We start from the raw sequence: 27,481 nt of genomic DNA on the forward strand, positions 1-27,481 counted from the left end.
TTGCTATGGGCAGATCCCAAACCATTTCCATATGTTACTTTGAAGAAGAAAATGACTGGTAAGACTCAAAACAGAGGAACCAAGAGCCAAGAAAAAAATGCCCTGAAGTGCCCAGATCTAACAGATAGACCAGTCAGGGAGTCCATGTCCATCTGCCAGACATGCCTGCTGCAGCAGAGCCTTTCAGACTCCCAGCGTGGTTCCCAGCTGGAAGGCTCCCAACACCCAAGGGGCAACACTGGGAACATTTTACCTCCTGAGTCAGTGCTAAAGAGCTCAGCGTGAGGGAAGCTGTGATTATCAGAGCTATGTCACACAGCTCTCCTGTGTTGGCTTAACCACAGGCTCCATGGCATTTTGAAAAAGCCAGGATACCCTGGTTAAATTCTGACACTGATAATGGTGCTCTTCCTGCCACCCAGCCAGGTTGAACTTGAACTCAGCGTTCTCTTTTCTGACCTAGGGAGTTCTGTCCAAGATCAGTGATTAACCTCTACCTCAACTGCAGGGCAAGAAGCCTCTAAGCACCCTCCTGAAAATATTTATTGGGAACTCCTTGCTCAGGTGTCTGTGCACAAGCACTTCAAGGACTTTCCCTCTCCTCAACTCCAGGTGAGGACAGGGATTAAAGCAATGGGAAACAGTTCCAGGGTAGGGCCAGGCTGCCCCACAAGAACTGGGAGATAGAAAACAGCACCTGAAGTGGGGCAAAAAAAGCCCCTGTAAGGCTCATGTCTCCAGAGAGAAGGAAGGTGATGGGAGAGCAGCAGGTCTGTGCCTCCTGCAGTTTAGATGTGAACAGGCTTTGTTCTGCATCATTAACTTTATACAACCTCTGGGCAGCCTGTTGGGGTTTTAGTTTAGTCTTAGTTTTTTTTCCTGTTAAAGGAATTTTCTCCCATATGCATGTTGCTAGGGGACAAATAGCTGTACTTAAGAAAGACAAAAAGGGGAGTGGGGCGGGCCTGGCTACTCCTTTGTCTACACCTGGGTGTGGGGTCAGTTCACTCTGAGCGTCCGGAGAGAGAAGCTGCAGAGAAAGGAGCTGCTGCTTCTTTCTTTTTTGGCCGTTCTTTCTTCCTGCTGGAAGCAACGCCGGGACCCCAAAAGCCGCTTTCCCTGCCCTGCTGGAGACCGGGCTGTGGCTGCCCTGCCCCGCTGCTGCTTCGAGCTTTCGCTACGCTGTAGCCCTGCTCGCCCTGCCTGCCTGGGCCTCCGTGGGGTTCTCCCATCTGGATACATCTCGCCTGCCACCCGGGATTTGCGTCCGTCCCTGCCGTTCCAGCCGCCGTTCTAGCCTGCTGTTTCAGCCTGCTGTTCCTGAGAGTCCGGGATCGGCTGCCCAGGGGTTTGTGAAGCCTTTGTCCCATCCCTTCCCGGGATCCCAGGGCACCGGTGCCGCGTGCTCCCTGAGCTCGCTCCGGAGCGCCCCCTGCAGCCGCGGGGGAACCATCGCACCTGCCCTGCTCACCGGGAGCCGCCAGCGCCCCTGCCGGCTGCGAGCGGAACTGCACCCGAGGGGAAAGGGCCTGACAGCCGAGAAGGCTGGCACTGGGTTTGTGACTGCTGTTACTGCCATAGTTGTTGTTGTTTTGTTTGACTGGTTATATACATATATATATAGAGTAAAGAACTGTTATTCCTATTTCCCACATCTTCGCCTAAAGGCTCTTGATTTCAAAATATAATAACTTGGAGGGAAAAGGGGTTATATCTGCCACTTCAAGGGGGGCCTCTGCCTTCCTTAGCAGACACCTGTCTTTCAAAACCGAGACACAGCCGCAGCAGTTCATGAACTGGCCAAGCATCTGCAAATGTGATTCTTGACTTTGAGATCTCTCTGACGCAAACCAAATTAAAGAGCATTGAGATAGTGTGCAGCTACTGCCGACTTCTTTTCCGGGAATGCCTGTGAAATACTCCCAGTGTTTCTTTTGTAACAGAATGTAAATACCCCCACTGAAAAGAATCCTCAGTTCTTGAGCTTTTCACATAGTCTGGGGAGAGTATCATCTGAGACACAGTTCTCCTGCAAGATAAATGAGCACATAAAAGCATTCAAAACAGTCAATTTGCTTATGTGCTTTTCTCTGAAAGCAGGTGGCAAAGTAAACACATTGGTCAGATCCACTCTCCTTGGTCTGGACTGACATCCAAACAATGTCTGGACCGACATCTAACAAACTGGCTAGATCAAGCCATTTCTGAGGCAAGTTGCTGCCTCCCTCCCCCCAAGATAATAGAGCATTTTCCCAGATGGAAGAAACCCACTTGAAAAGCAAAAGGTCTTTGAAATGTCAGCTCAGGCTTGCGTGGCCCGCACTGTGTGCCCACAGGAAAACGATAGAGCCTTTTTTCATTCTCCAGCTGTAACACTTACATCTGAAGCAGCAAGATGATTAAGAGATGCAGCTCTAGTTTCGTGCTCTCCTACTGATTTCCAGCCTCTCCTGTGGAAGTCACTTAGCCTCGCTCCATCTCCAGCACAATGAGGATAAAAGCACTTTCTGGGCTGAGGGTAAATCCAAGCTCATGAGAGGTTTGCATGCTCCAGTAATGGGGATCAGTAATTGAACTGCTTGAACAAGCTTCCAGCCAGGCACAGGAGAACTGATCCAGTGTGGCTGGTGAAAGAAGTCAGGAAGCTGCATGGACATGGATGGAGGCTCCCTGGGCTCTGCGGGCACCACAGTGCTGTTGACAGTGTAGGTGCTGCCCTGCATTCTCTGTCTGAACTCTGCCGTTAATGCATTTATTACACCAACGTTTTGTGCCACTTCTCCAAACCCCTCCTTGTCTCCTCTAGCATGAAAGAGCAGAAAAACCCCCAGGTCATAAATCTTCTGTGCTAAGAGCTTGGGCAGTGAGCCTGCCTCTCCCAAAGTTCTCTCTCACAGCTGCTGCCTGCTCTGGTCGCACCAGGCTGTGTGGGAAGCTGACGTTCCTCTGGTTTTCGGGACCTCCACGTGTTCTTAGTCTCCCTCTCACAATGCAACTTGTTCTGATCTCTCACGTCAGAACATTTTTTGATCTTTAGATAATTACAGAAGAATTACAATTAGTGCTGTGTCCAAGAGTTAAAGAGAAGGCAAAAGTTTCTCTTTCCCCATTCCAATTTTGACCCCTTTGCTCTCTGTGGTACAAGCCTTATGATTCTCAGCTGAAAACACTCCAAGACTTTAAAGAGTCCAGTGTGCACCCCAAAGAGACAGGAAGATGAGCCATCCTTGGCCTGTGTTGCTCCTGTGAGCAGTGTCAGGCCTCCAGTGAGATAATCCATGACCAGGGCAAGTGTGATGTCCTAATGCTACTTAGGGAAACGGAGTATTTGCCAGAGCGAGGACAAGATAAGGAGCATTAATCCAACTTACAAGGAAATGCAACATCCAGTTGCGAGCTCTCCCCTGACCTCATCACAGCACGTCTGCAAGGGCTGCTTCCAAGCACAGTTCCCTCCCTGGCAGGATCTGGGACAGGGTCAGCACCTGAAACCGAAAAGGAACAAGTACCAAAAGCAAAGCTCGCAAAGCCTTGGTGACATCCAGCCTGGCTGTGGAGTCTGCCATGACTGCTCCTGTCCTTCCCTTGTCCTGGCTGATGCCAGTGCCGGCACACAGCTCTCAGGGTCTCTCTCCATGAATCTTTCCCAATTTCTGTACCCTAAACAGAGGGCAATGAGACTTCCATGTGCACATGGCACACACGCCTCCACCGTGTTCTCCTTCCCCTCCCCACATCACGTTAGAATCTGTCCAGACAATTTAGCAAGACAAGCCAGTCTGCTGGTGTCACAAATGTGTTCTGTCCATTTTTACTTTCCCACATTTTTATATTTGATACAGGAAGCATGATATATTAAAAAAAAAAAGAGAGAGAGAAAAAAAGGGTTGGAAATGATGACTTCTGTAGTACCTACATCTTGTTACCAGGATTCTTCCAAACTCAGAATGGCCTCTGACAATCAATGCAGCTCTCTGCTTTCTTCTTTTTTCCATGGCCTAAGAGGAAAAATCTCCTTATCAGCCCTGACAGAAACCACAAGTAACTCATCAGAGCACGAGGAGAGTGCAGGTATAAAATGCACTTTCCCTTCTCCAGCATTCCATTAGCAGGGCTGTTCGACTCTGACGTCAGTGCTTCTTCCTGCTGGTGGAGGTGCAGGTAATCCATTGGATAATCCACAGAGCAGGATTCAGCAAGGCCGGTGCGGAGGCACGGCTGTGTGTGATGTGATGCTGGCCCGGCACAAGGCTGTGTGCAGCCTGCTGGGGGCACCAGATGGCAGCATTTATTCTGTCTGAGGTCCTAAACCAGCCGGCACCGGCACTTCAGTGCTCGACACTTCATGTATTAAAGCCCCTAAAGGTCGGGCTGCAGCCCCTTCTTGCTCCTCCACCTGCACGATACACTCGGGAAGGGTAACAAAAAAGAGCAAAGCAGTGTCTGTGCTACCTCTTCCACAGGAAAAAGTGGTTTCCTTGCTCTGAGGAACACTTGCTCTCCTTACTACACATTCACCTTTTCCCTTTTTCTCCCTGCCTATTCTTCTCCTGCAAGGCTCAACAGGTTTCTGGTTATCAGGAATTCCGGTGAAGGATATAAAGATGTTAAACAGATTTAGCTCTGCCAAGAACTCTTTTTTTCCTCCTGTAGCAGATTTAAAATACCAGACCTATCAGTGGGAGCAGGCTTTTATCTGAGAGGGAAGAATTTAGCTGGAATTTAAACTCTGAGCCAGGGAAAAGCCTAAAAGCTCTCAAAAATTGTGGAACTCTTCCCACGTGGAATGGCAGCATGCAGGATGCCATGGCTGGGAGAGGCCCTTCTGGGCACAGCACTGGTTGCCCAGCTTCTTCACCTCTGTTTCCTCTTTAAGGCTTCAGTACAAACACCCAGGGTGGAGATCACAAACCAACATCCCTCACACCATGTTTTCTGCACTGGAAAACATTTAAGATCAAATGGTCACACTCTGGACTGGGTTTAGAGTTAATGACTGAGTTGAGGTTGTTACTGTCAATAGTTACTGCAGTCACAGGATTGTCAGGAAAGGGAGGCAAATTCCTGATATATTCTTCCCAGCAAACACACGCATCAGCACAAGGACTGTCCTTCTGGTGTCTGGCAGGGCTCTCTGCTGTCCTTGCCAGACCATTTTCCCCAGGTGTGACATATACTCATATCCCAAGAAATATCTTGGGATTTAACTACTACCCTAATTACCACCTCCCTCCAAAGCTGTGTTCCTGAAAAATCACTTTGGCTATTTCTTTATGTTTGAGACACCTCATTTCTTTACCAGAAAGACTCACGGTTTCCACACAGAGCACCTCAGCTTCTATTTCACACCCAGCACCCAACTGCTGCAATGTTCCAGAGCACAGATCCTGAGACTTCCAAGGGCTCTGTGAGGCTGGGCTTCACCAACACACAGCAGCTTTTCCAGCCTGAGGAGCAGCTTGCCCTGATCTTACATCCATCGTGGTGATATGGCTGGACTCAACCTGTTCCAAAGGCCACCAGCGCTTTTCACGCTGTACCAGAGGACAAGAACTCCCTGTTTCTCCCACCTCTACTGATTAAACAGCCATTGCAGGCAGTGAGCTCAAAGGAGGATTGACCAACATGGTTGCATCAGTCAAGCTGCAAAAACAATTGTGTTACCCAAGTCTTGGGTGCTTTATCAAGGTTTCATTTTAAAACCATGGTGATTGCCCAAGCAGCAAACATCCAGCTGTAGCCGTTGCTCAGAAACCGTTTTTTTTTTTTTTAAACACTAGGCACTGTCTCCCTGGTTTTGTTTGTTGGAGGGCTTTGTTTTGTTTTTAAACTTTTTCCTGCTCCACAACCCCATTTCCTGTCTGACATCCCTGTTTCAAAATCGAACTATGCTGGTCCACAGGGACAATTTCAGGACATTCAAAAACAGCTTTTCTGTTTCATATTTGGGTTTTATTAGAACTTCCACTGGGCCCCTTGGAAAAGAGGATGTTTCCCCCCCCAAACATGATGTCTTTAAAATTATTCCCCTGCAGTGTCACTCAGGTGCTTTGTGTCCTAGGGATGATCCACCATCCACCTCCCTCAAAAACGGTGTTTTGAAGATGTGTGTTTTCCTACTTCCTCCCCAAAATCAATCATCTTCACAGTTGCAGGTTTCAAACTCCCTCACAAGGGAATTACGGACACTCCAAGGCCCACACGCTGCAAAGGGGGATTAATCCAGGCAGATATATGTGTCCACATGGAATCTGCCTCATGGAGATGGTATTGCATGTGGCTCTTTTTCCAAAAGTCCTGTGGTGCACATCAAGTGATCTGGGGCCAATGACTTCAGCACTCACATGAGGATTACTCATCTAATTAGGGGGTTTGCAGGCTCTGCCCCTGCGTTTCTGTGCACTGGTAATGTCATTGCACTGACTCCTGGAATATTTGTCATTTAGAGACTGCCTCAGGGGTTTATTTCCCTTTGTGTTTTCCCTGGTAGATTTGACCCCCCCCAAGGCAGCAGAGATGTTAAGCACAGGAATAATGCACAAATGCCGTTAGGTTTAGGGTGCCAATGCTGTAAAGAGGGAAAAACAACTCTCCAAAGCACTGTTTAGCCGAGGAAGTGGAGGAGGCGGACTGACTCGTTTTCCGGTCAGCGGTATCACCGCGGTGTCACCATCACTTTTCCCCACCCCATCCCCTCGCCCATGCCTTGCCTAAGGCCACCCCAGGCCCCTCCAGCAGCCCCTTGTCGCTGTCCCGCCTCGGCAGCACCGCTCCGGCCGCGCCCGCCAGATGCGCTCCGCAACCTCTGCCCGCGCCCGTCTGATGCAACCACAACATCACCACGTGCCCACTCGCAGCTGTTCCGCGCCGCCAGCCAATGGGAGGCGGTTCCGCAGCTCCGGGGGGCGGGCCCGCCCCGCCCGCTCCGCTCCGATAGGTCACTCCGCGCGTCCAACAGCGGCGAGCGAGCCAATGGGAGGCGGCACCGCCCGTGCGGCGGCGGAGCGGGGCCGGGCGCCCGCAGCGGCCGAGGCGCCGCGCCCGCTCCATGGAGGCCGCGGCCGAGGCCCCCGGGGCCCCCGCGGCGCTCAGCTGCTTCTCCTACAACCAGGACTGCACGTAAGCGGGGCGGGCGCCGCGGGGCGGGGGGCGACGGCGGCTGGGCCGCGCCGGGCGGGCTTGGTCCGGCCCCACGGCCCGGAGCGGGGCGGGTCCCAGCGCCCCCGTGGCGCTACAGGTCCCCACAGGGATGGCCCCCGTAGGACCCCCCTTCGCCAGACACACACACACACACGGGCCGTGGTCGGGGTGCTTCATCCCCACCGGAGCGGCCCCGGCCCCGCCGGGCACAGCCGGCTGTCGGTAAACACCCGCCACGGCCCCCGGCTGCGTCCCGGCGAGCCCGAGGGAGGCAAATTCAGAGCGACCGCCGGGCTTTGCCTCCCCGGCAGCTCGGGAAGCGTTTGGGGATGGCCAGAGCCGCGGCGTTCTCCCAGGGCTTTGTCTGTTGAGCGCTGTGTGGCCACTTCGGAGGTGACTGGCGTTTCCCAGGGCTACCAAACCGCCCCGGGAGGCTCTTGGTGAGCAGCCCGTGCCAGAGCACCGCCCCACCTCGGGATAACGCCCGCGTTCCTTGGAGCCTCTCAGCCTCACACCCTTGCTAACGTGTGGTGTACCTGCTTCAATTTATTTAAGAACCGTTTCCAAGCGGGACAACAAAAACCTCCCGAAGCAGTGAGCCACACACGGATGTGGCAGCCGTAGCCTGGAGCCAGGATCGGCCCAGATCGTGGGGAACGAGATAAGAATCAGAGATATGAGCCTCACACCTGGAAATGCCGTTTCCTTTGCAGCCCTGCTTTGCGTTAGTGTGCCCAAACAAAGGGTGCTTTGAGGGACGTGGATGTGCTGCTGACGTGAACCTGCTGGTCACTGCCGCCAGCACAAACGCTGTGCATTGCTGTTATGGTCTGGCTGCTAGTTTAAGACCTAGATATTGCTGCTTGCTACATCTGGAACTGGGCAGAGACAGCACTTGATGGGACTCTGCCCCACTACCCTTAGCAGTGAGAGCAAAGGTTCCACAGCCCAGATAAGTCACTGTGTCAGTACAGGTGGATCAGCCCTGGCTTAGGAAACAGCTCCTTCTGTGTCCCACGGGTCCTGTCTGCAGATCCTCCCAGGCAGATCTGTACCACCAGGGTACAGATCAGGGCCACAGGAAAGGATGAGTTTGCTGTCTCAGAGGGTACTTGCCTTCTGTAGGTTGCAACAGCCTCCAATGGAAAACTGAATTCCTGAGCTGGTTACTCTGTATTATTTAGGTTGGAAACTGAAGTTGTGCCAGGAACTTCTCATTTCCTCTATGTCAGGGTTTAACCCCAGCCAGTTCCTCACTCAGTGAGGTGGAAAGAGAACCAAAAGGGTAAAAGTAAGAAAATGTACGGGCTGAGATAAAGGCAGTTTAATAATTACAGCAAAAGCCACACATGCAAGCAGAGCAGAACAAGGAATTCATTCCCCACTTCCCATGGCAGGCAGGGGCTCAGCCATCCCCAGGACAGCAGGGCTGCATCACACACAGCAAGGAGGCCAAAGGCCATCACTCCAAGTGTCCTCCCTTCCTCTTTATCCACTGAGCCTGACACTGCGTGGCCTGGGATGTTCCTGGGGTCAGCTGTCCTGGCTGTGTCCCTTCCCAGCTCCTTGTGCCCCCCCAGCCTCCTCACTGGAGGGGTGAGGAGCAGAAAAGGCTTTGACTCTGTGTAAGCACAGCTCAGCAGTAACAAAAACATCCCTGTGTTATCAACCCTGTGCTCAGCACAAACCCCAAACACAGCTCCATACAAGCTAACGTGGAAAAAAAAAACCCATCCCACTCAAAACCAGTGCACCATCCCTCAGGGACTCCTGCTATCACCTGGAGGCCTTCAGCTCAGAACTAGCAGGTTTTTGCTTTCTCTTTGCAGCTCCCTGGCAATTGGAACCACAACTGGATACAGACTTTTCTCCTTAAGTTCTGTGGAGCAATTGGACCAGGTCCATGAAAGCAGTAAGTCTCCTGTTTCCCTGGGGAGGAATATGGACCAGCAGTGCTTTCAACTGGTGGGAATCCTTCACCTTTGTTAGAGCCCAGCTTCTTTTCCCCTGCTGTCACCCTTAAGCAGCAGTTTGTGCTGCAGCCTAGCATTCAGAGGCAATTTCCCACTAGAATGTTTCAGGTACATGGGCAGGAGCCCACAGGCTTCCAGCACAGCTGCTGGATAACTCCCAGGCTTTTAATCCAGTGCGGTATTACGAGCAAGATGTTTTTAACAGGTTTTCCATGTAAAGAAGGTCATTCCCAGCAGGCCTGCAGCTCTTAGCTGTGCTCACAGCAGCATGCAACACACACTTAACAGCCCAAAACAAGCCTGGCCTCATGGAACACGGACTCCAGGCTGCTTCAGGCCAGAAGTGCTTCAGCTGAGATGCACTGAAGATAACACTTCCCAGCTGGATGTGTTCATCCCTCTCCAGTGGCTACAGAAGGAGCCTCAGCAATCAGACACAGCTGCCTCATCTGGAGCAGGGTCCAGGCTGCTTTCCCAGAGTCAGGCAAAGGGAAGCAGGTCCCTGCTGGTGATACACTCAGGGTGATAGGCTGAGATGACATGACAACTGTGAGGCAGCCTTTGTTCCTCCACCACAGCCCAGGCCAAACTGAGCATCACTCAGGGCTGGGGACACTGGAGATTGCAGTTCCTGGGGATTTAGGTGCAGGGCCACAGGACCATTGCACTCGTGCCTTCTCCATACAGCAGGAGTCATCCCAGACAGACCAGCCACTGTTTGCTTCCCCAGGGAGGCTGGGAGAAACCAGACACCACACACAAGAAACACTGAGCCACAGCCAGCTCGTACCTCACCTCAGTAAAGCCTTCACACTCCCTGACCAAATCGAGGGAGCTCCTCCCTTTATATCCCCTTTGCAAGGATCAAGGGCAGCTGGAGAGCCCGAGGATTAGCTTCAGCTGGGCCCTGCCCAGGAGAGAGAGGCACAGCAGCACTGTCAAAGAGAGCTGTCTTCATTTCAGCCTTCAGGGGAGGGTTCTTTAACCCCTTCCTGCTCTGACCTAATTACTTTGTGCCAGGCATGAGAAATTTTTCTAAGAAACAGATGTTGAACACCTTAGCACTGAGCCTTCCAACCCGATCCCCTCTTGAGCTGAGTCTTGTTGCTTCAGTCAAACCAAGCTAAAGGCTCTGCCTTGCTCTCCTTGTGTGCCCAGATGAAATCCCAGATGTTTACATCGTGGAGCGTCTGTTCTCCAGCAGCCTTGTGGTTGTGGTCAGCCATGCCAAGCCACAGCAAATGAATGTCTACCACTTCAAGAAAGGGACAGAGATCTGCAACTACAGCTATTCCAGTCACATCCTGTCCATCCGGCTGAACCGGCAGGTGAGAGGGGTTATCCAGAGTTATCCCACTCTGGCTCTTTGCTGCTGTTGCCTTTCCAGCCGGGACCATCCTGGGGAGGTTTGCAGGGAGCCTGTGAGTGGGATTGGAGCGGTGGGTGCCTGTCCTCTCCTCCCAGCCCCACACGAGAGGCCCCTCACAGGAGCAGGAGGGCTGTGGGTGTCATCTGCCACCACTGTTTCCTTGAGGAAAATGAAGCCAAGGCCTTGCTTTGGTGGCAGATACACAAAGGCTTTTTGTCATCTGCCCTCATGCCTATTCAGGGGACAGCTCTGCCAAAAAACCACCTTTTCATCTTCCTCCTTCCCTTGGATTCCACATCCTGACTTCAGGCCCACGTCTGCCATCTTGGTTGCAAATGAGACCTTCAGAGTTGGTTACAAAAATCCAGGAGTAACTTGAACTCTGTGGATAAGGCAAAAAGCTGCTTTCCAAGTACTGCCAGCAGCCTTGTTTTGGTTTTCAAGGTATAAAACCCACTCAGGCCACTTAGAATGAGGCTTTTAGAGTGTTATTCTCTGAACTGACACAGCCTCATGCAGCCCTGAGCTCTTTTGGAGGATTTTAAGTCATCTTTTTGTCCATAATTATTTTCCAAGTATATGCCCTAAGAGGCAGAGGACATTTTACAATGAAGAAATAAGCAGTCTGGGTAATTGTATATAATCAGCCTCTCCTCAGTTAGCAACAGTGAGACCTGCAGTGGGTCTCTCTGGGCTGAGCTTCCAGTAAAGCTGTCTTTGACCAGGAGTTCCTGTACTACAATTAAATCTGTCCTAAATTGATTTTTTTCACTTAAGCTTACAGTGAAACTGGCAAAAGAGAGACTTCCTTTGAATTGCAGATAGATGTGTGTGTGTGTGTGTAAAAATAAACTGGGAGGTTCTGCTGAGCAGCTCTGGGAGATCAGTGTGAATAAAATAAGTTCAGGCTACTCCCCGTGTGCTGCTCTGGAGCTGCCTGAGGGTGATGCACAGTCCCAGTTTCTTGGCTGCGTTATGAGCTTGGGTTCAAATCCTGAGCTGAGCTCATCCTCTGGCTGTGCCCCAGACACACCTGGAGGGATTTGAAGATGCTACAGATGTTTAGAAACACAGAATCATGGAGTCATTTAGGCAGGAAAAGACCGATAAGACCATCAAGTCCAGCCATTCCCCAGCACTGCCAAGGCCACCACTAAACCCTGTCCCCAAGTGCCACATCCACACATCTTTTAAATCCCTCCAGGGATGGTGACCCCACCACTGCCCTGGACAGCCTGTTCAATGCTTAATAACCCTTTCCATGAAGAACTTTTTCCTAAAGTCCAATCTAAACCTTCCCAATTTGGGTAGGTTGAAGAGAAATCATTGTTTCAATCTATGTTCAAGATTTCAACTGGCCATCATGATTGTCCATGTGACACTTGAACTCTTACCTGGGCTGCTGTAGGAAAGCTGTAACTCCATTGGAAGTTCACAGGACAAATCCCAGACAAGGCATTAACGCAGGAAGATGGTGACAAATTAACCAGGAACAGGTCTCAAACAAATGGTGCATGTTTCAATTTGATCTCTCTGTGAGAAAGTCCTCACTGTGCAAACAAGCAAATCCCTCAGTTGTCGTTGTTGTGGGAATTCTGAGTTCCAAGCTTCATGATAACTCTGAAGTGTGTTAAGGTAAATCCTGATTTGTCTCAAAGTGGGGAATCAGACTGTGCTGTGAGACTGCTTGGAAGTTCCTGGGTTTTCATTCACTGCTGAAGACCTGCTGAGCTCTTTGGAGAAGTTTGAGGTGTTTATCTGGCTGTGTCCAAACCCATTTTAGCCCCCAAATACAGCTCAGTTGTCTGACCTGATCCATGTGAAACTAAAGAACAAGCTGGTGAGCAGTAACATTTTGGACAATTAGCAGTGTCATGACCCTGTGCAGCAATCATAGCACCAGCACCTTCTCTGAGGCTCTGTCTGTGTGCACAGTGAGGATAAACCCCATCCCACTGACCCTCCCCTGGCCACAGGGCTGCGCAGAGGGCAGCAGGGGTCAACCAGCCCTCTCCAGCTCATGCTTAGCTTGTCCAGACCTCCTTTGCCTCTTCACCTCCCAAACTTTCCTGGATTTTGTCCCTGTGGGTGCCAGCATCTCTGGCTGCTGCTTTGCCATCATCTGGAAACCTCTCTTCACCTGGACATCAAGAGCAGCCCGTTCTGGGAAAGCGCATGGTGGCTTTGCCCAAATCAGCTGTATAAATATTCCTCTGCTTGCAAGTGGATGGCTCTTACTGTAGAAAAGGCAAAGTCTTCCTGGAAATGCAGAATGGCTCTGACACAGCCCCAGATGCTGTGGTTAGCAGGAATAGAAGTGGGAAAGAGTTTGATCTGAGAGTAATGGTGGAGCAAGGCAGAGATTTTTAATGTGGGTGTTTCAAGTTAGTGACTAAGCTCCACATTTAGATACTAAATAAGTGGCCTCATTTCTAAAGAGGTGGAGGCTTCCTGTAGATGGATTCGGGTGCTCCAGCTTCAGGATGGATGGGGTCTGGACTTAGGCTTTTATTGGGATGTTTTCAGTGCCTCTGGACACTTGACACTAAGGGAAGTGGAGCTGTGCACTTGCTGGGCTTACAAAGCACAGCCCTTCAGCCAGACGCAAAGCCTGGTCCCAAAAAAAGCCTCTGTGCAAAAAGCCTCCGTGGTGACGCATAGGGATCTGGACCAAGCTGAGACATAAAGCTGAGTGGCCACAGTGGCCCAGTGCTTAGGGTACAGCATCAGGCTTTCCTTTTCCTTTCTGCCTTTCCTCCCCATGGCTTGGCTGCTCCTCATGGCTGGGTGGATGTCCCTGACGGGGTCAGCAGAAGAGGTACAAGCACCTGAACATGGGAAATCCCAGCCCCTCAGCCAAGATGGTGCAAGGGTGACTGTCCCTGAACAAATGTGTCTCAGCTCTGTGTTTATGCAGCTCTGCAGGGCACATAAAGCTGAGTCTTCCCTGCTGACACCAAATGGGAAAAGGAACATTGTTGTGCTAGACGGATGCATGAAGTTTAGCAGCAGTGGCAGGCCCAGCACCTCCGTGTTCTCTCCCAAATCATGAAGAAGTCAGGGCAAAGGACCTGTGTTCCCAGCTGGAGGCACACTGACCAGCAGGACTGCAGCCTCTCTGCTGCCAGGTCTTTGTGATCAAAAAGTAATTTGTTATGAACTGCAAAGGAAAGTTGGGGGAGGGATAGATGGCAATCAAGGCCCGTGGTGGGATGTAACTCTGATGGGTCTTCCTGTTCCTGGGGATGTGGAAGATGCAGAGGAGCAGAGAAGAAGTCACGATGTTTTATCTTCTCTCTAAAGCAAGACCAGATGCAAAAACTCTCAAAACAAGAGTCGTACAAACCCAAGTGTGAGAGGGGATGGAGAAGCAGAAGAGATCACGTTTCTGTTACATTTCAGTGTGTGGGAAACTCCTGTTGAGTTTGACAGTGAAGGTTTGGGTTTGGGAAGTGTGGGAGCAGCAGCCAGAGGCACTGCTGGTGAGGTTCTGTGCATGTCCCCTGTGTCCTTGCAGAGGCTGGTGGTCTGTCTGGAAGAGTCGATTTACATCCATAACATTAAGGACATGAAGCTTTTGAAGACTATTTTGGACACACCTCCCAACACGACAGGTGAGCATGGGAGAGCTGTGAAACTGAGCTTTGTAGAGCCACAGCATTGTGTTAGAATTTAAGCCAGCATGTGGCTTGTGTAGCCTAATCCAGCGCTGGGAGGCCAGAAATGCATGGAGGCAGTCAGTCAGGCTTGGAGAATCACAGAATAAGCTGAGTTAGAAGGGACCCACAAGGGTCACTGAGTCCAGCTCCTTGCCCTGCACAGCACCATCCCAACAATCCCACCCTGTGCCCAGAGTATTGTCCAAACTCTGCTTGAGCTCTGTCAGACCTCGTGCTGTGACCCAGTTCTGTCCTCAGCAAAACCCTGCCCTGTCTGGAGCAAACCCCTGCTCTGTCCAGAGCAGATGCATCAAAGGAGAGCAGAGATGGGCAGCGGGTCTGACTTGCCCTTGGGGTCAGCTCCAAGGTGATCACCGGGGACAGAACACACAGCCAGGCCCAGCACCGATCCCTGCCAGGGAGTTCCCAGCCACCTGATGTCATTCCGTGCAGGCTGCAAACACGAGGGGCAGGGCAGGTGGCTGCAGCACAGATCCTGTGTGTGTGGCACGGGGTGAATCCGGCTTTCCTGCTGCTGGGAGAGGAGCTATTTTTAGCAGCAGAGAGGGAAGCTTGGCCGGGTGCCCGCGTTGCTGTGCTGTCCTGCTCGGGCATCTCTTCATGGCTGGGTGCTCGGGAAGTTGCTGATGTGCTCACGCTTGGCCTCGGGGCTTTCAAGGGATGCTCTTCCAGCAGCTCCCCTGACCTACTTCAGGTCTCACCAGATGGGCTCTCTGTGTGGATTAAACATGCTAAACGCTGCAGATATAATTAAAGTTTAAAACCTTCCCCAGAAGGCCTGGCAGCAGGATGGGCAGGGATACTAAGGCCTGGAGCTGTTCTACAGAGGGGCTGGAGGATCAGGTCATGGTTTAAGAGCAGCAGCAATCAGGCAGGACAGGACTGTGATGCTGCAGATCACAGGCTTCATATGGGCTTAGTGTTTTAAACCCCTTTTACTGCAGCGGCTGTCATTGAAATGAGCTGAGTGACAAGTGCAGTGCCCCTGTTGTCCCTGGGCCATCTGCTTTGGTCCCAAGCTTGACCCCGAGGACAGTGTGTCCAGTAGGTCAGGGCAGTCCAGTCTCACTGCTCTTTGTGCAACTTGTTTAGGAGTGGGGATCTGTGCTGGGGGATGTAGGAACACATGGAAAATGTGCCACCCCCCTGAAGTGTGTGCCCTGGGCACAGTGACACCGGCACAAGCAGGACCAGGGTTTGCTGCAGCCACACTGGCCAGTCACAGTGAGATCTCTGGTTGTTCGTGGCCAGCACCTGGCTCCTGCTCCAGCCTCCTCCACGTAGGAGAGGAAAAGACCCATGGTGTCCAAGTCGGTTCTTTTTCATGTGATTCATGTCAGGGGCAGGATTTGAACCAAGGAGGTCACAGTGCTTGTGGTGACATGTGTGCCATGAGGGCACATCTTGGGAATGACTGCAGCTTTGGAAACCACCTCATGTGGCTCCCCCCAAGCCCTGGATGTGCCTGGACCTGCTGGCCTGAGGGCAAGACCAGGCTTCCTGGACACAGTAACATTTTTCCGTGCTGCTCAAGGAAGCCACCTCTGACGTGGCACTCCCAGAGATGCCATCCCGAGCAGTGCCAGCCTGCCTCCTCCCTCCTGAGCCCACCACTGCGAGCACCAACCCTCATTATGGCTGGGGGGCTGCTGACGGCAGAGGAGCATCTTCAAAGGCTGCCCGTGGCCCTGTGATCCTTGTTCTTTGAGAGTCCCTGAGGTCAGCCCAGTACACTCACATCTGTGTTTTCCCCTGGCCTGGTTTCCCAGCCGCTTCTCCCGGCCAGAGGAGCAGAGGGAGCGGGTGACTCACCCCGGCGCTCAGAGCTCGCTTTGTTTAGCTCCAGCCTTCCCTGATCCTCTCTGAAAGGGCTGTACTGATCCCCCCCGTGCTTCCTGGGCCGGGGGTTCACCATCCAGAGAAGGCAGGATGCTCATCCCAGCAGCAGAGTCTCTGGGCTATCTTTGCCTTCCTCTATCCCTCCCTCTTTAATTGCCTTTTAATTGCCTGCACTTCGCTGCTGCCGTGCTCCTCATGCCTCTCCCGGTGCGCCATCCTTGGCGTGATGTGCATGCCTCTGGATGGATGGGGAGCGGATCCCTGGGGCCTCTGGCTGATCCTGCAGCTCCTGGCTCCGCTGCGGTCTCTTTGTTTGGTTATAAACAATGACCTAAAACGAGAGCTCCGGCCGATCCTTCCCCGCTGCTGCTGGGCGGGGGCCAGGGCCGTGTCCTGACACGGGGCTTGCACGACGCGACACGTCCGTGCGTCTACGTGCGGTGTGTGGCTGTCCTGCTGGCCTGTTCGGGGACCGTGGCAGCGTCCCCGGTGCCTTTAACCCCCGACTTCCTCCGCACATGGGATTAGGTGGGACCCCCGCCGCGGGTCAGGAAGCTCAGGTCGTGCTGGAGCCTGGAGTCGAGTTTGGGAGGGCTGTGAGTGCAAGGATGTGGGGCAGGAAGCGAGCGAGGCACGTTTCGTATGTGACAGGATTCACCGGGCTGCATCCTCAGCCAGCAGCAGGAAGAGATGCTCTTTTCCAAGGTCACCTGGGGGACAAGCGGATGGATGTACCCACACACGTATCCATCCATCCATCCATCCATCCATCCCTGTCTCATCCTGTAATTCCTGCCCGCTTTGAAAGGAGCATTTGGGAACCTTTGTGCTCATGTTGGCACAAACCCAGATGGGTCTTACGGGGATGAATTCCCCCTGTGCTTAAAATTTCGCTGCATTCAAGTTCCTTGTCCGCTGGAAACTCCCTGTACAGCTGGCGCATTTCCTTTGTCTTTCTCTGCTTCCCTTTTCCATTCCGAGCAGAACGAAATGGCATTGCCTTCAGCCAGGCTGCAACGGGGCTGTACCTACGCCGTGCTGCTCCTCTGAGCTTCCAACCCGGCATCTACACCCTGTGCACATCTGGACGTGTCCAGATGTGTCTGGACAGGAGTGCTGTCAGCCCTCAGACCGACACGTCCTTCGCTGTTTCATGCACCTACTACTGCCTTCTCCAGGGAGATGATGCAGGGGGAAAGCCCAGAGCGTGCTGAAGAGCCGGGTCTGGGTTCCTTGTGCTCGGGGACCGGGGAGGGTGGCAGGGCACAGCCGCCGTTCTGTCCCGTACCAGCAGATGTCCCCACGGCCGAGGCATTCCCAGCGCTCTGCGCCGGGCCCGGGCAGCCCCAGAATGAGCCAGAGCCTGAACCCCCGCCGTGCCCCGCTCTGCCGTCCCCCCGCTCAGACTCAGCCGTGTCCCTGTCCCCCTGCCAGGTCTGTGTGCTCTCTCCATCAACCACGTCAACTCCTACTTGGCTTATCCCGGCAGCGCGACCAGCGGAGAGATCGCGCTTTACGACGGAAATACTTTGGTAAGTGCGAAGCTCAGCCTTTGGATACCGGCAGGGGCTGAAAACAAACAGAGCCACAGCAAAGCCAACGGGGCCCTTGGGAAGGATGAATAAATACACTCCACAGAGCTGGAGTGCAAGGGAATTGCCTGGGAGGTACATCTGGACGTATCCCCTTGCTCGGAATAGACAGCTCTGAGATCAGGGCACGCATCTCCCAGCACAGGATATTCGGGGAAACGTGACCCACTGCCCTGCAGCCCAAGGGCCACTGCCAGGCTGACACTGGGGTTGCTACGGGAGCGTCAGCAGCGTATCCCATGGGAGTGATGTGACCAGTGTGGGTCGGGGGGGGGGTTGGAGCTGCTCCAGGCACAGCACAGGACCCGGAGCAGCCGCTTTGCCGCACTGTGGGCTGGAAGGGATGCTGGATCCAAAGTCACAGAGAGGGCAAAGTGTCCAAAGTCCTCTTAGGAAATCTGTCCCTGGCTGGATGCAGGGTCATGATTATCTGCTGTTTATGCCAGGGCCTTGGGTTACATAAGGCTGGTGGCTCTGTATGTACAGTGGGAGCTGAGGATCTGCAGCAGGGGAGGAGCAGAACACAGGGAAAATGCTGCTGCTGCAAGAGGTGCTGTGAGGGCTGGGGCTCCCTGCAGGTGGTGTCACTGCAGCAGGACTTGCTGTGCAGCACAGAGTTGCAGGGAAGCCAGCTCTCATCCTGGCAAAGAAGTGCCAGGCCTTGGAGAGGGTGCAGGCACAATCCCGAACCCTGGAGAGGCGGGAAGCTGAGGTTCTCTGCCCCTGAGGTGCACGTTCTGTAATCACAGTGGCCGTAGTAGGTGGGGAATGAGCTCAAGGCAGGGCAGAGATAAACTGCTGAGGTTGTTGAAGGGATACCATCAGCACAGGAAGATCCCATGAATCCATACCAGCAGGTCTGGATAGGGTGCGAGGCAGGAATGCCCTGCCCTCACACAGTCCAAGGACCAGCTTGTCCCTTTGCACTCGCCTTGTGTTACCTTGTGCCCTACAGAAAACAGCCTGCACCATTCCTGCCCACGACGGGCCTCTGGCTGCTCTCGCCTTCAACTCCACCGGCTCCAAGTTGGCCAGTGCTTCTGAAAAAGTGAGTGAGTATGGCTGCAAGTACCTTCCCTCTGCCCAGGGCTGCATCAGCACCCCTGAGCTGCTCCTTCTTAAACACAGCCAGCACAGAGGGACCGCTGGCTGATCAGTGTATCAGGATCAGACTGAGCCCAGCTAGCAAACAGGAGGAGCCTTTGCACATCCTGAGTTTCCTGGGTGTGTCAGGGAAAGGGCTCAGGCTCCTTGGCCTGCTCCTACGTGATATTTCCATTTGCATTTTTTGCAGGGCACAGTCATTCGTGTATTTTCCATTCCTGGGGGGCAAAAACTCTGTGAATTCCGGCGAGGGATGAAAAGGTCAGTTAATTCTTCTGGCAGTGACACATACACAGAGGGCTCCCGAAGCCGAAATGTAAACTCAGGGACACAGGGCAACATCAGATCCTGGTGGCTTTGGCATCTTTTGCAGAAGGAAAACAAGAGCAAACGTATCAGCTCGAAATGTCACTGTGCCAGGCTGTGCCCAGCTCAGTGATTCCCTTCAGTGTGTCACAGAGCAGGGAAGAGACATGGGGTCACTCCATTTACTCTGTCCTTTCTTTTTTCTTATTTGAAGTAATGAAGTCCCCAACATTGTCAGAGACCTCAGTCCTGCTGAACCTGTGCAGGAGATGCTGTTTGTATCCCACTGTTCAGCACTTTGGATATCCTCCCTGGTCTCTGCAGCAGCAGAAGCTGCAACGAGACTGGCACAGATGTTCCCTCCACAGGCAGCTCTGTGAGCAAGGACATTTCCACCTCTCTGGCTGTTTGTCACTAGCTCGAGGTTACCCCCAGCCCTATGAGCAAAGGGATTAAGGAATTGTGCAGTGAGCCCACAGGCTCAGCAGCAGCTGGGCAGGATGATCCTCACCATGGATGGGTCTCCTTCCTCCCCATCCACTTCCCCGTGAGCCAAAACCAGCAGTTCCCCTTGCATGAATTGCCATGAAGTGACCAGTCTTGTCCTTGCTTGGCTCTAGATATGTGAACATCAGCTCCCTGGTGTTCAGCATGGATTCCCAGTTCCTCTGTGCTTCCAGCAACACGGAGACTGTGCACATCTTCAAACTGGAGCATCTCACAGACAGGTGAGGGATTAGCCTGGCTTAACCTGCCTGGCCCAGGGCTGTCTTTGCTTCAAAGGTCTGTGTTTACTCAGCTGCTCCCTATGTCCTCACCATGTACTCTCCATGAGCAATACCAGCTGCAGAGTGTCTTTGTGTCCTGAGGGACTCACTCCTTGGAACAGCCACACACTGCACCCCTGCTGTCAGGCTCTCTGGGCCTCTCTGGGTTTATTAGGTGCCACTGTCCCCTGCCTTCTCCCTGTGCTTCCAGCCACACTGGTGCACAATGTACAGGTGCTCCAAAAAACCCTTCACCTGTGTGAGATGAGGATCATTTGGTCTGTCCCTGATGTTTTGTCACCCTGATCATGGTAACCCCACTGACACTGCTTTGTGACCCCCTCAGCCGGCCAGAGGAGCCTCCAACCTGGAGTGGTTACATGGGAAAGATGTTCCAGGCTGCCACCAACTACCTCCCTGCCCAGGTGTCGGGCATGATGAGCCAGGACCGAGCGTTTGCCACCGTCCGGCTGAACATCTCCGGACAAAGGAACATCTGTGCCCTCTCCACGTACGTACTGACCCTACTGACCTCTGCCCCCTGGGCCAGGCCAGCCGTGTCTCATCCCCCTGCCTCAGAGCACATGGTGTGAGTGCTGCTGTGTCTGTGTGTGTGAGGGTTTTGGCCTCAGGATGCTTTTCCCACCAGGATTCAGAAGCTGCCTCGGCTGTTGGTGACGACATCAGATGGACATCTCTACATCTATAACCTGGACCCACAGGATGGAGGGGAGTGTGTCTTAATTAAGAATCACAGGTAACTCTGCCTCCTCTCACACCTCATACAGAGGCTGATCTTTCAAAAAATGAAAGGAAATCTCACCTGGCAGCACAAAACGGAGCTGTAGGAGCAAGAAAGTTAGAACTGAATTTGTGATTTGAGCTGCCTGAGCTGACAGATGTGGCTGGGAAGCAGGGACACAGGGGTTTTTGCAGCAGAAACCAGAGACATCTCAGATGTCATGGGAGCTGTGGGACATGCCAGCTTAGACTGGGCAGGCTGTGCTTTAGGAGGTGCCCCCACAGCAGAGCTCTGACCACTGTGGTGGCAGGAGAGCAGAGCACCTTCTCCAGATTGGAGTGGGTGCTGGAGAGCTTGCTGGGGGTAGGATGGTGTGAAGTGACACTGTGAGCTCTGTAAACAAAAGCCCAGTGCCAAAGCAGAGGAATTTCTTCATGGAAGGGGTTGTTAAGCGTTGGACAGGCTGCCCAGGGAGGTGGTGGGGTCACCATTCTTGGAGTTGTTCAAGGAACAACTGGATATGGCCGTCAGTGCTCTGGTCTGAGTGACAAGCTGGTGGTGATCAGTCAAAGGTTGGGCTCGAAGATCTTAGAGGTCTTTTCCAACTGAAATCATTCTGGGATTCTGTGGAAACAGAGCCTCCCCCGCCACTGTTCAGTCCATATGCAAATGCCATTAAGCACGTAACCCCCCCGCACACATCTGGGCTGCTTGGCTCCAGATGTGAAGCCTTTGGGGTGGGGTGAGATGTAACATGTGCTCCGGGCTGGGAGGTGGCTGCCAGCCAGGAAAGTGCCAGCAGCTTTTGGAAAAGCCACAAAACAAAAGCACTTCAAAGCTGCGCTGTCCAGCGCGCGCCGCCCGCAGCCCCCAGCCTCGTCATGTGGGCTCCTCTGTGCATCAGAGGGCTGAAAAGGGCCCTTGGGTCATGAGTTACATTACATAATACGGTATCTCTGCTCAAACTCCATCCTAAACTAGCCAGGGCTGCTTTTTCCCATCTAGTTTGCTCCTGTTGGAAGCCCTTCGGAGCCCCCTCTGTGATTAGAAACACTGTTTGCCTTTGTAACCTAAAGCTTTTGTGGTCAATCTATTCCCTTCTGTTCCTGTGCCAGCATTGTCCTCCAGCCGAAGTGGTGCTTTCCCTATCTCCTTCTTCACCCCCTGCTTTCCTTGTGGAGCACAATGCTCCCCTGTCCACAGCACTGCTGGGGCTGCTGCATGCAGGGATGGGGATGGGTGATGTGCTTCGAGGAGATGTGGATGCATGGGCTTGTCTTAGCTGGAGCTGGGGAGGAACAGGGATCAGGACGAACTCTTCTCCCCTCTCTTGATCTCTACCATTAGTCTGCTTGGCTCAGGAAAGATGGAGGAGAACAAAGAAAATGACCTTCAGCCTCCAGTACCTCAATCTTATGCAGCAACTGTAGCCAGACAAAGTACAGTGCCTTCAACTTCAACCATGCCAGGTAAGCACCACATCTGCCCTTCCTTGGGCAGAAGCCACAAAACCACCTGGGGCAAAGTGGAAAGCATCCCAGATTCCAAGGGTTTATCCAGGATCACCTTGTGTGCACTGCACACTGGGTCAGCAGGACTTTGGAGCTCACCTGGTTCATCCCCTGCCACAGAAACAGGCCAGGAGTTTTCTGCTCTGCTTCCTGGGCCCCTGTGCCAGCTCTGCTCCCTGTGCAGAGCTGTGCCACAGACAGGGCAGAGCAGTAACCACTGTTTGTCAGACAGCAGCTGCTGCCAGGTGGTTTCCAGGAGTTGCTTCTGTGGGTATAGAAGTCAGGGCTCACTGTTTCTGTGGTGAGATTGCCTCAGAGTCTCTGAAGCTGGTACACCTTGCACTAAAGTGCTGCAGGAAAAGACTGGGTGGCTCTCTCATTATATTCCTGAGTCTAAGATCCACATACAAATGTAGATCTTACTCTGAAATTGGTGCTCAGGCTCATGGCAGGAGGAGGAAAGCTGCTGCCACAGGAGATGACCGTGTAGTTCATCCATAATCCATAGTGTCCATGGAGACACCTTCCTCTTCCTTACTCCATGAGCTCTGCCAGGAAGCCAGAGGAAGCAGCTCAGTGCTAAAAGGTGGTAACAGTGTCTGCTGCCTGTTGCAGCCTCCTCCCATCCCTTCCTGCAGTAACACTTTGTGTTTTCCCCTGTCCAGGTTACTCGGAGGACGGCGGAGCCCTGCGGGGGGAGGTTATCCCGGAGCATGAGTTTGCAACTGGCCCAGTCTGTCTGGACGATGAGAATGAGTTTCCTCCTGTGAGCATTCGGGACCCCTAAACCTGCAGTGCAGCCCTCATGCTAAGAAGGGAGTAGTAACCTCTCCCAGAAGATATTCCATTGCCCCCTCCTAGTCCCAGCTCACTGTGAAGCCTAAAATAACTGAATGGGTTCTAGGGACAGTGCCAGGAAAATGCCACCCCCACTAAACAGCAGCTGGGGATGGGGCAAAAATGATCAAACCTAAGTAGAGATAGATCTGAACAAACTTGCTGAATGGTGTTCAGATCCAGAGCTAACCTCTGTGCCTTGAGCAGATTTCTAATATTACCAGGAATAGTTTTAATTGGAACAATTTAGAAATAAAAACTTAATACCCCGTTGAATTTTCAGTCAGTTGTATTAGTTCATGGAATGCAACTGGAACATACCTGAACCTCACCAGTCTCTTCATTTCCAAGCTAACTGAGAAGGAAACTCGTTTTCCAAGCACAAAGATAAAAGGAATAACAGAGTTTTAAACCATTTTATGATTTTTATATGGCACTTTCTCAGTTACTGTTGGAAGGAGCTAGTGGATTTTTCAATCTAACTTCAGCCTGGCAGTGTCTTTCCGGCTCCTTTTCCTATTCCACACTCATTTATTAAGTGCCTAACCCCTAATTGGACAAATGTTTGTCTGTGCTATGATCTGGTTGTAATCAGTAGTGTCTTCATAGCAGTAATGCAGCAGAACATTGTAATGGATTTCAGGTTGCAGCCTTGGCAGGCTTTTGGAATTCCTTACTTCATTTTTACATATCCTGCTGCTGGAGTTTTGCCTGAAAAGGAGGAAATACAAACCTTATCCCAGGATTCGTTCCATGTGCTGAGCTGACCTCTGTGAGGCACCTTCCTCTGAGCTGATGCAAAGTGTGACTTAGATTAAAGGAGACTGGCTCATGACCCCCTTTGAGCCAACACCACCTGAACCCAGCTCAACTCACACAACCCTCCCTCAGATTATTTCTTTCCTTACCTGTAACGTTCCCTGCTGCAAACTGGGAGCAGGAATTTCCCAGTTGTCCAGCTCCATTATTGAAGGATATTTAAAATGTCTCCCTCTGTGTGCCCACGGAGAAGGTGATGGCCCAGGCCCCTGGAAGAAGCAGCAGGGACAGGGAGAAATCCTTTGTTTCTTTCTGCTAAACCTGCTCTTGAACTCGTGGTTTGGGGACAAGCAAATGCCAGCATGCAGGAATCACGCTGCTCCTGAGTGAGGCTTCCTGCTGGGACTGTGCTGGATGAAAGCAGCCCCAAACCCCTGCTGTACCACAGCAGGTGCTTTGTGAAATGAACTTTGATCCCTCCAAGTCCTGTCATTAACCTGACAGCCATGACATGTGTATTGTTAGGGAGGAGGTGGTGTGGGAAGGGAAGGCTCTTTCCAAAAATATTCCCTGATAACGGTGGCTGAGCAAATGGAGCTTCCAGATAAAGCTCCTGCTCTTGGGTTTGGGGTCTGCCCCTTGCAGTGGGAGCGCTCAGGATGTTTGGATGCTCTGGACTTCACTGAACTTGGCTGTTTTCTCAGCACTTGAGCTCTTCAGTCTCAGTGAAGGGGGTTTCAGGCATCGGTCACTCCTGTGTGGAGAAGGAGGGAGAGAAAACCTGACCTTATCCAACAAAAATGTTTTGACAGCGTTCGGCTTTGCGGAAACATGGGAAGGGTTTTGTTTGTTTTCCAGTGTGCAACAAAAAGACATTTAAAAACCTCAAAACTTGTGACAAAATGGAATATTCACCCACAGCCCACGGTATGGCTTTGAACTCAGACATGGTTCTGGAGAAACAGCAGTGCTCAAACCCCACAGTTTCTCCCCATTTGAAACCTCTTGTCTTCCCTTAACCTCAAGCAAGACTTCAGAGGCTCAGCTGTTAAAGAGTGAGGAAAAACAGTTTCAGTCTGACATAAAATCTGTCAAACACTGCCTGTTCATTAAGTGGAAGGAGGGACAGATCAGAGAGGAGATGAGAAGCCCAAGGAGGACTCATAAAAAGTGGCCTCACAAGAGGGAACGTGGATGTTGCTGCTGCTGGTGCCAGGATTGCGGAAGGATCCCGCGGCAAGAGGTTAAACCAGTTCAGTGACAACTCCTGCGTGGATGGGGTGCATTAAACACTCCCAAGTCACTGCTGATCTTGGGCAGGGAGGACTCAGGTGTTACTGAGGGGGACAGGGGGCTGGAGCCGTGGGTGCCGTGCTGGATGTGCCAGGAGTAGGCTGCAGAGTCCTCACCCTGCGGGATCAGAAGGTTTTACGGGGTGGGAAGAGCAAACCCAGCTCTGGCTGCAAAACTGTGGCAGTTTGGGCTGTTTTCTGGTCACCTGCCTGAGAAGCCACCCCTGCTTTGTGGGTGTAGCAGGGAGTGAGGTTTCCAGTGGTGCTGGGAGCTGCTGGGGTGTGTTTTGGGCCAGGCAGGGCACTGCAGTTTTGGGGTAGTGCTGTGAGGTTTGGCAGAAGAAATCCTACAGGATTCTGCAAGCAGCATGGCCTGTGTGCACCTGAGGAGTGCAGCTAAGGGATCTTCCCAAAACTTCTGGGATTCAGTAGGAAAGGTGATTTCTTCCAGCAGGTTGGTCAGTGCTTTTCCAGGCATAGCTGATCCATCCTGCACTTGGCTGCAGGGCCCAGAGGGGAAGGCTTTATCAGGGGAGCCATTTCATTAAGTCAAGTGAGACTGCACATAGCAATCAGCTCTTCTAAGGCAGCTTCCCCTCACTGATACTGCATCACTCTTTAAAACCAACTCCTTCCCATTGGTTTTTGGCTGCTCCAAAACGGTTTGGGCAGTTTTCTGTGCTGCCAAAGAATGCTGCTGCCTGTAGGAGGGAGAAAATCGGGGGGATCTACAACAGGGCAGAAATCATGGGGTCCACACGCCCCTCTGCTGCCCCAGACCACGGATCTTGATACAAGGAACCAGGCTGCAGATACATCTCTGGCTCTGTGGAACCAGTATTGGCCCAGATGTCTCCTGGCTGTTCGCTGGATGGTATTTCCTCATTCTGTGGCATGGATATGGACACTAATTATTTTAAGTGATTATTTTTCAACAGCTGGCTGTTAGCAGAGGAAAGGCCACAGGTTTTCCAGTGAGGCTCTACTTGTAATTATGTTTCATAGGGGATGAGTGAGTTTGGCAGAACCTGGCTCCTGCACTTGTAGCTCAGACTGGCATTTTGGGCAGCTGGGGCTTGCAGGATTAGGCCCAGCTTATCAGTACATTATCTGAGATCCCTTGGGAGTTGTGCCATCCAGTCAATGCTTGTGCCTGGAAACCTGGCAGTGATGGTCCTGCAGCTCGTGGAGACAGACCTGGGAGGAGGAGCTGGCAGAGACCCTCTACAGCAGGAGCTGTGGGGCTCACATCCCTCCCAGCTCAGATCTGGCGAGGCTGAAGCTGAGAAAGATCTGTGCCAGGGCTGCCCATGCCTCATCCAGGAGCAGGGGCACATTTTACCTGGGGTCTCCATGGCAGGAGTAGCGGATGGGAGGTGAATCAGGGTCCTGCTGCTGCTTGTTCTTCTCTTCTCCTGCTTTACTCTTTCACTCAGAGGCTTTGCTGGTGTTTAGGCTAGGCTTTGCCTCCCCTAATCCTGTCTAATACGTTGGAGTTTAACTCTGGGGTCTATCCAGAGACCCTGGAGTGACACAGGGATGCCCAGCACACATCTTTCCCTCCGGCCACGCCAGAGCTGAGCTTTTTGGGAGCACTTAGTGAGGCAGATGCACTTCACCCCAAATGACTGCACTCTCCCAAAGCCTGGCTGTGCTCACCCCAGTGCCAGCCAGAGGCCACACTTATCACTGAGCCAGATGGTTCCTGTTCCCAGGACTGTCAATTTGGGGAGGGGGAGAGCAAATAAATAAACCTCTCACCAATCTGCCTTTGAGTGGAAAGGAAAACACTGCGGGACGTCCCTCCCCCTGCTCCTCCCGTGTGCGTAAAACCAACTGGAAACGCTCCCTGGTGCTGGGAAAAGTAAGGCCCTTCTGTTTTGATTTTGGTAGATAATCTTGTGCCGTGGAGGTCAGCCGGGCAAGGCGAAGAGGTCGTGAGGAGAAGGAAAACATCCACGCTTAGGACAGCTGCTGGGAGGTGCTTTGGAAAAGCCAGGAGTTTCGAAGAACAGATCTGTGAGTCCCCGAGATGAGAAAAAAAATAGCAATCCAAGGTGGGCCACACTTTTTCCTCTGTGTAAGTGAACAGCTGGCCCCTGTTTCAATTTGTGTCTGGGTGGGGTGTCAATGTACTGTATGCACATGGCTCTATTTAACAAACTCTATGTTAGAACCACAGTATAAATGCTAATTTAATCAGATTTGTATGTAACCAGAATTTTATATACCCATTTGTCCCTTTTCTAATTTATGCTGTTTTATGTGTATAAATGTACTTACAGGAAGAGATATTAAACTTATGTCTTTGTACAGTATATACAGACTATTTTAACCCAGGCAAAGTATTTTTGCAGTGATATTAGAGAAGATGCCATTTGCTATGTTGAAAGACAGAATAAAGTCACAGTTTGTCCCTGGCAGCTCCTGCTGTTCTTTTTGGGGCCCTAAAGGTGTCAGTCTGGATTAAGTTTGGGGAGTGGGAGGGGTTTCGGGGGCTGGGGCAAGGGCAGCCCACATGGGTGAGTCCACACAAGTCCTCTTATGGCCAAAGAAAGATGTGGGTGTGT

At 52.2% G+C, this 27,481-nt stretch overlaps 1 protein-coding gene across 1 annotated transcript; it reads left to right on the forward strand.

Annotated features, from left to right (window-relative positions):
* Nucleotides 1-7,002: 7,002 nt before the first annotated feature.
* Nucleotides 7,003-27,334, forward strand: LOC121673151 (WD repeat domain phosphoinositide-interacting protein 1-like). Its single transcript, XM_042046232.1, has 13 exons — nucleotides 7,003-7,119; nucleotides 8,970-9,052; nucleotides 10,272-10,441; nucleotides 14,000-14,096; nucleotides 17,436-17,533; nucleotides 18,549-18,641; nucleotides 18,888-18,958; nucleotides 19,624-19,731; nucleotides 20,117-20,281; nucleotides 20,420-20,527; nucleotides 21,860-21,981; nucleotides 22,689-22,789; nucleotides 26,805-27,334. The coding sequence occupies exons 1-13, from the start codon at nucleotides 7,049-7,051 to the stop codon at nucleotides 26,850-26,852; spliced, it is 1,335 nt and encodes a 444-aa protein (XP_041902166.1). The 5' UTR covers nucleotides 7,003-7,048; the 3' UTR covers nucleotides 26,853-27,334.
* Nucleotides 27,335-27,481: the final 147 nt, after the last annotated feature.

The sequence above is a fragment of the Corvus kubaryi genome, unplaced genomic scaffold (genome assembly GCF_017639235.1).
Source record: "Corvus kubaryi isolate FWS band 111438036 unplaced genomic scaffold, C.kubaryi_AGA036_p1.0 65247, whole genome shotgun sequence".
Taxonomy (NCBI): Eukaryota; Metazoa; Chordata; class Aves; order Passeriformes; family Corvidae; genus Corvus; species Corvus kubaryi.

What these genes read in the sequence shown, in the direction of transcription:
- LOC121673151 (XM_042046232.1), top strand. Translation starts at nt 7,049, where the DNA reads ATGGAGGCCGCGGCCGAGGCCCCCGGGGCCCCCGCGGCGCTCAGCTGC. An exon ending in CACACCTCCCAACACGACAG is followed by an intron (nt 14,097 to 17,435) that starts GTGAGCATGGGA and finishes TCCCCCTGCCAG; the next exon opens with GTCTGTGTGCTCTCTCCATC. An exon ending in TTTACGACGGAAATACTTTG is followed by an intron (nt 17,534 to 18,548) that starts GTAAGTGCGAAG and finishes TGTGCCCTACAG; the next exon opens with AAAACAGCCTGCACCATTCC.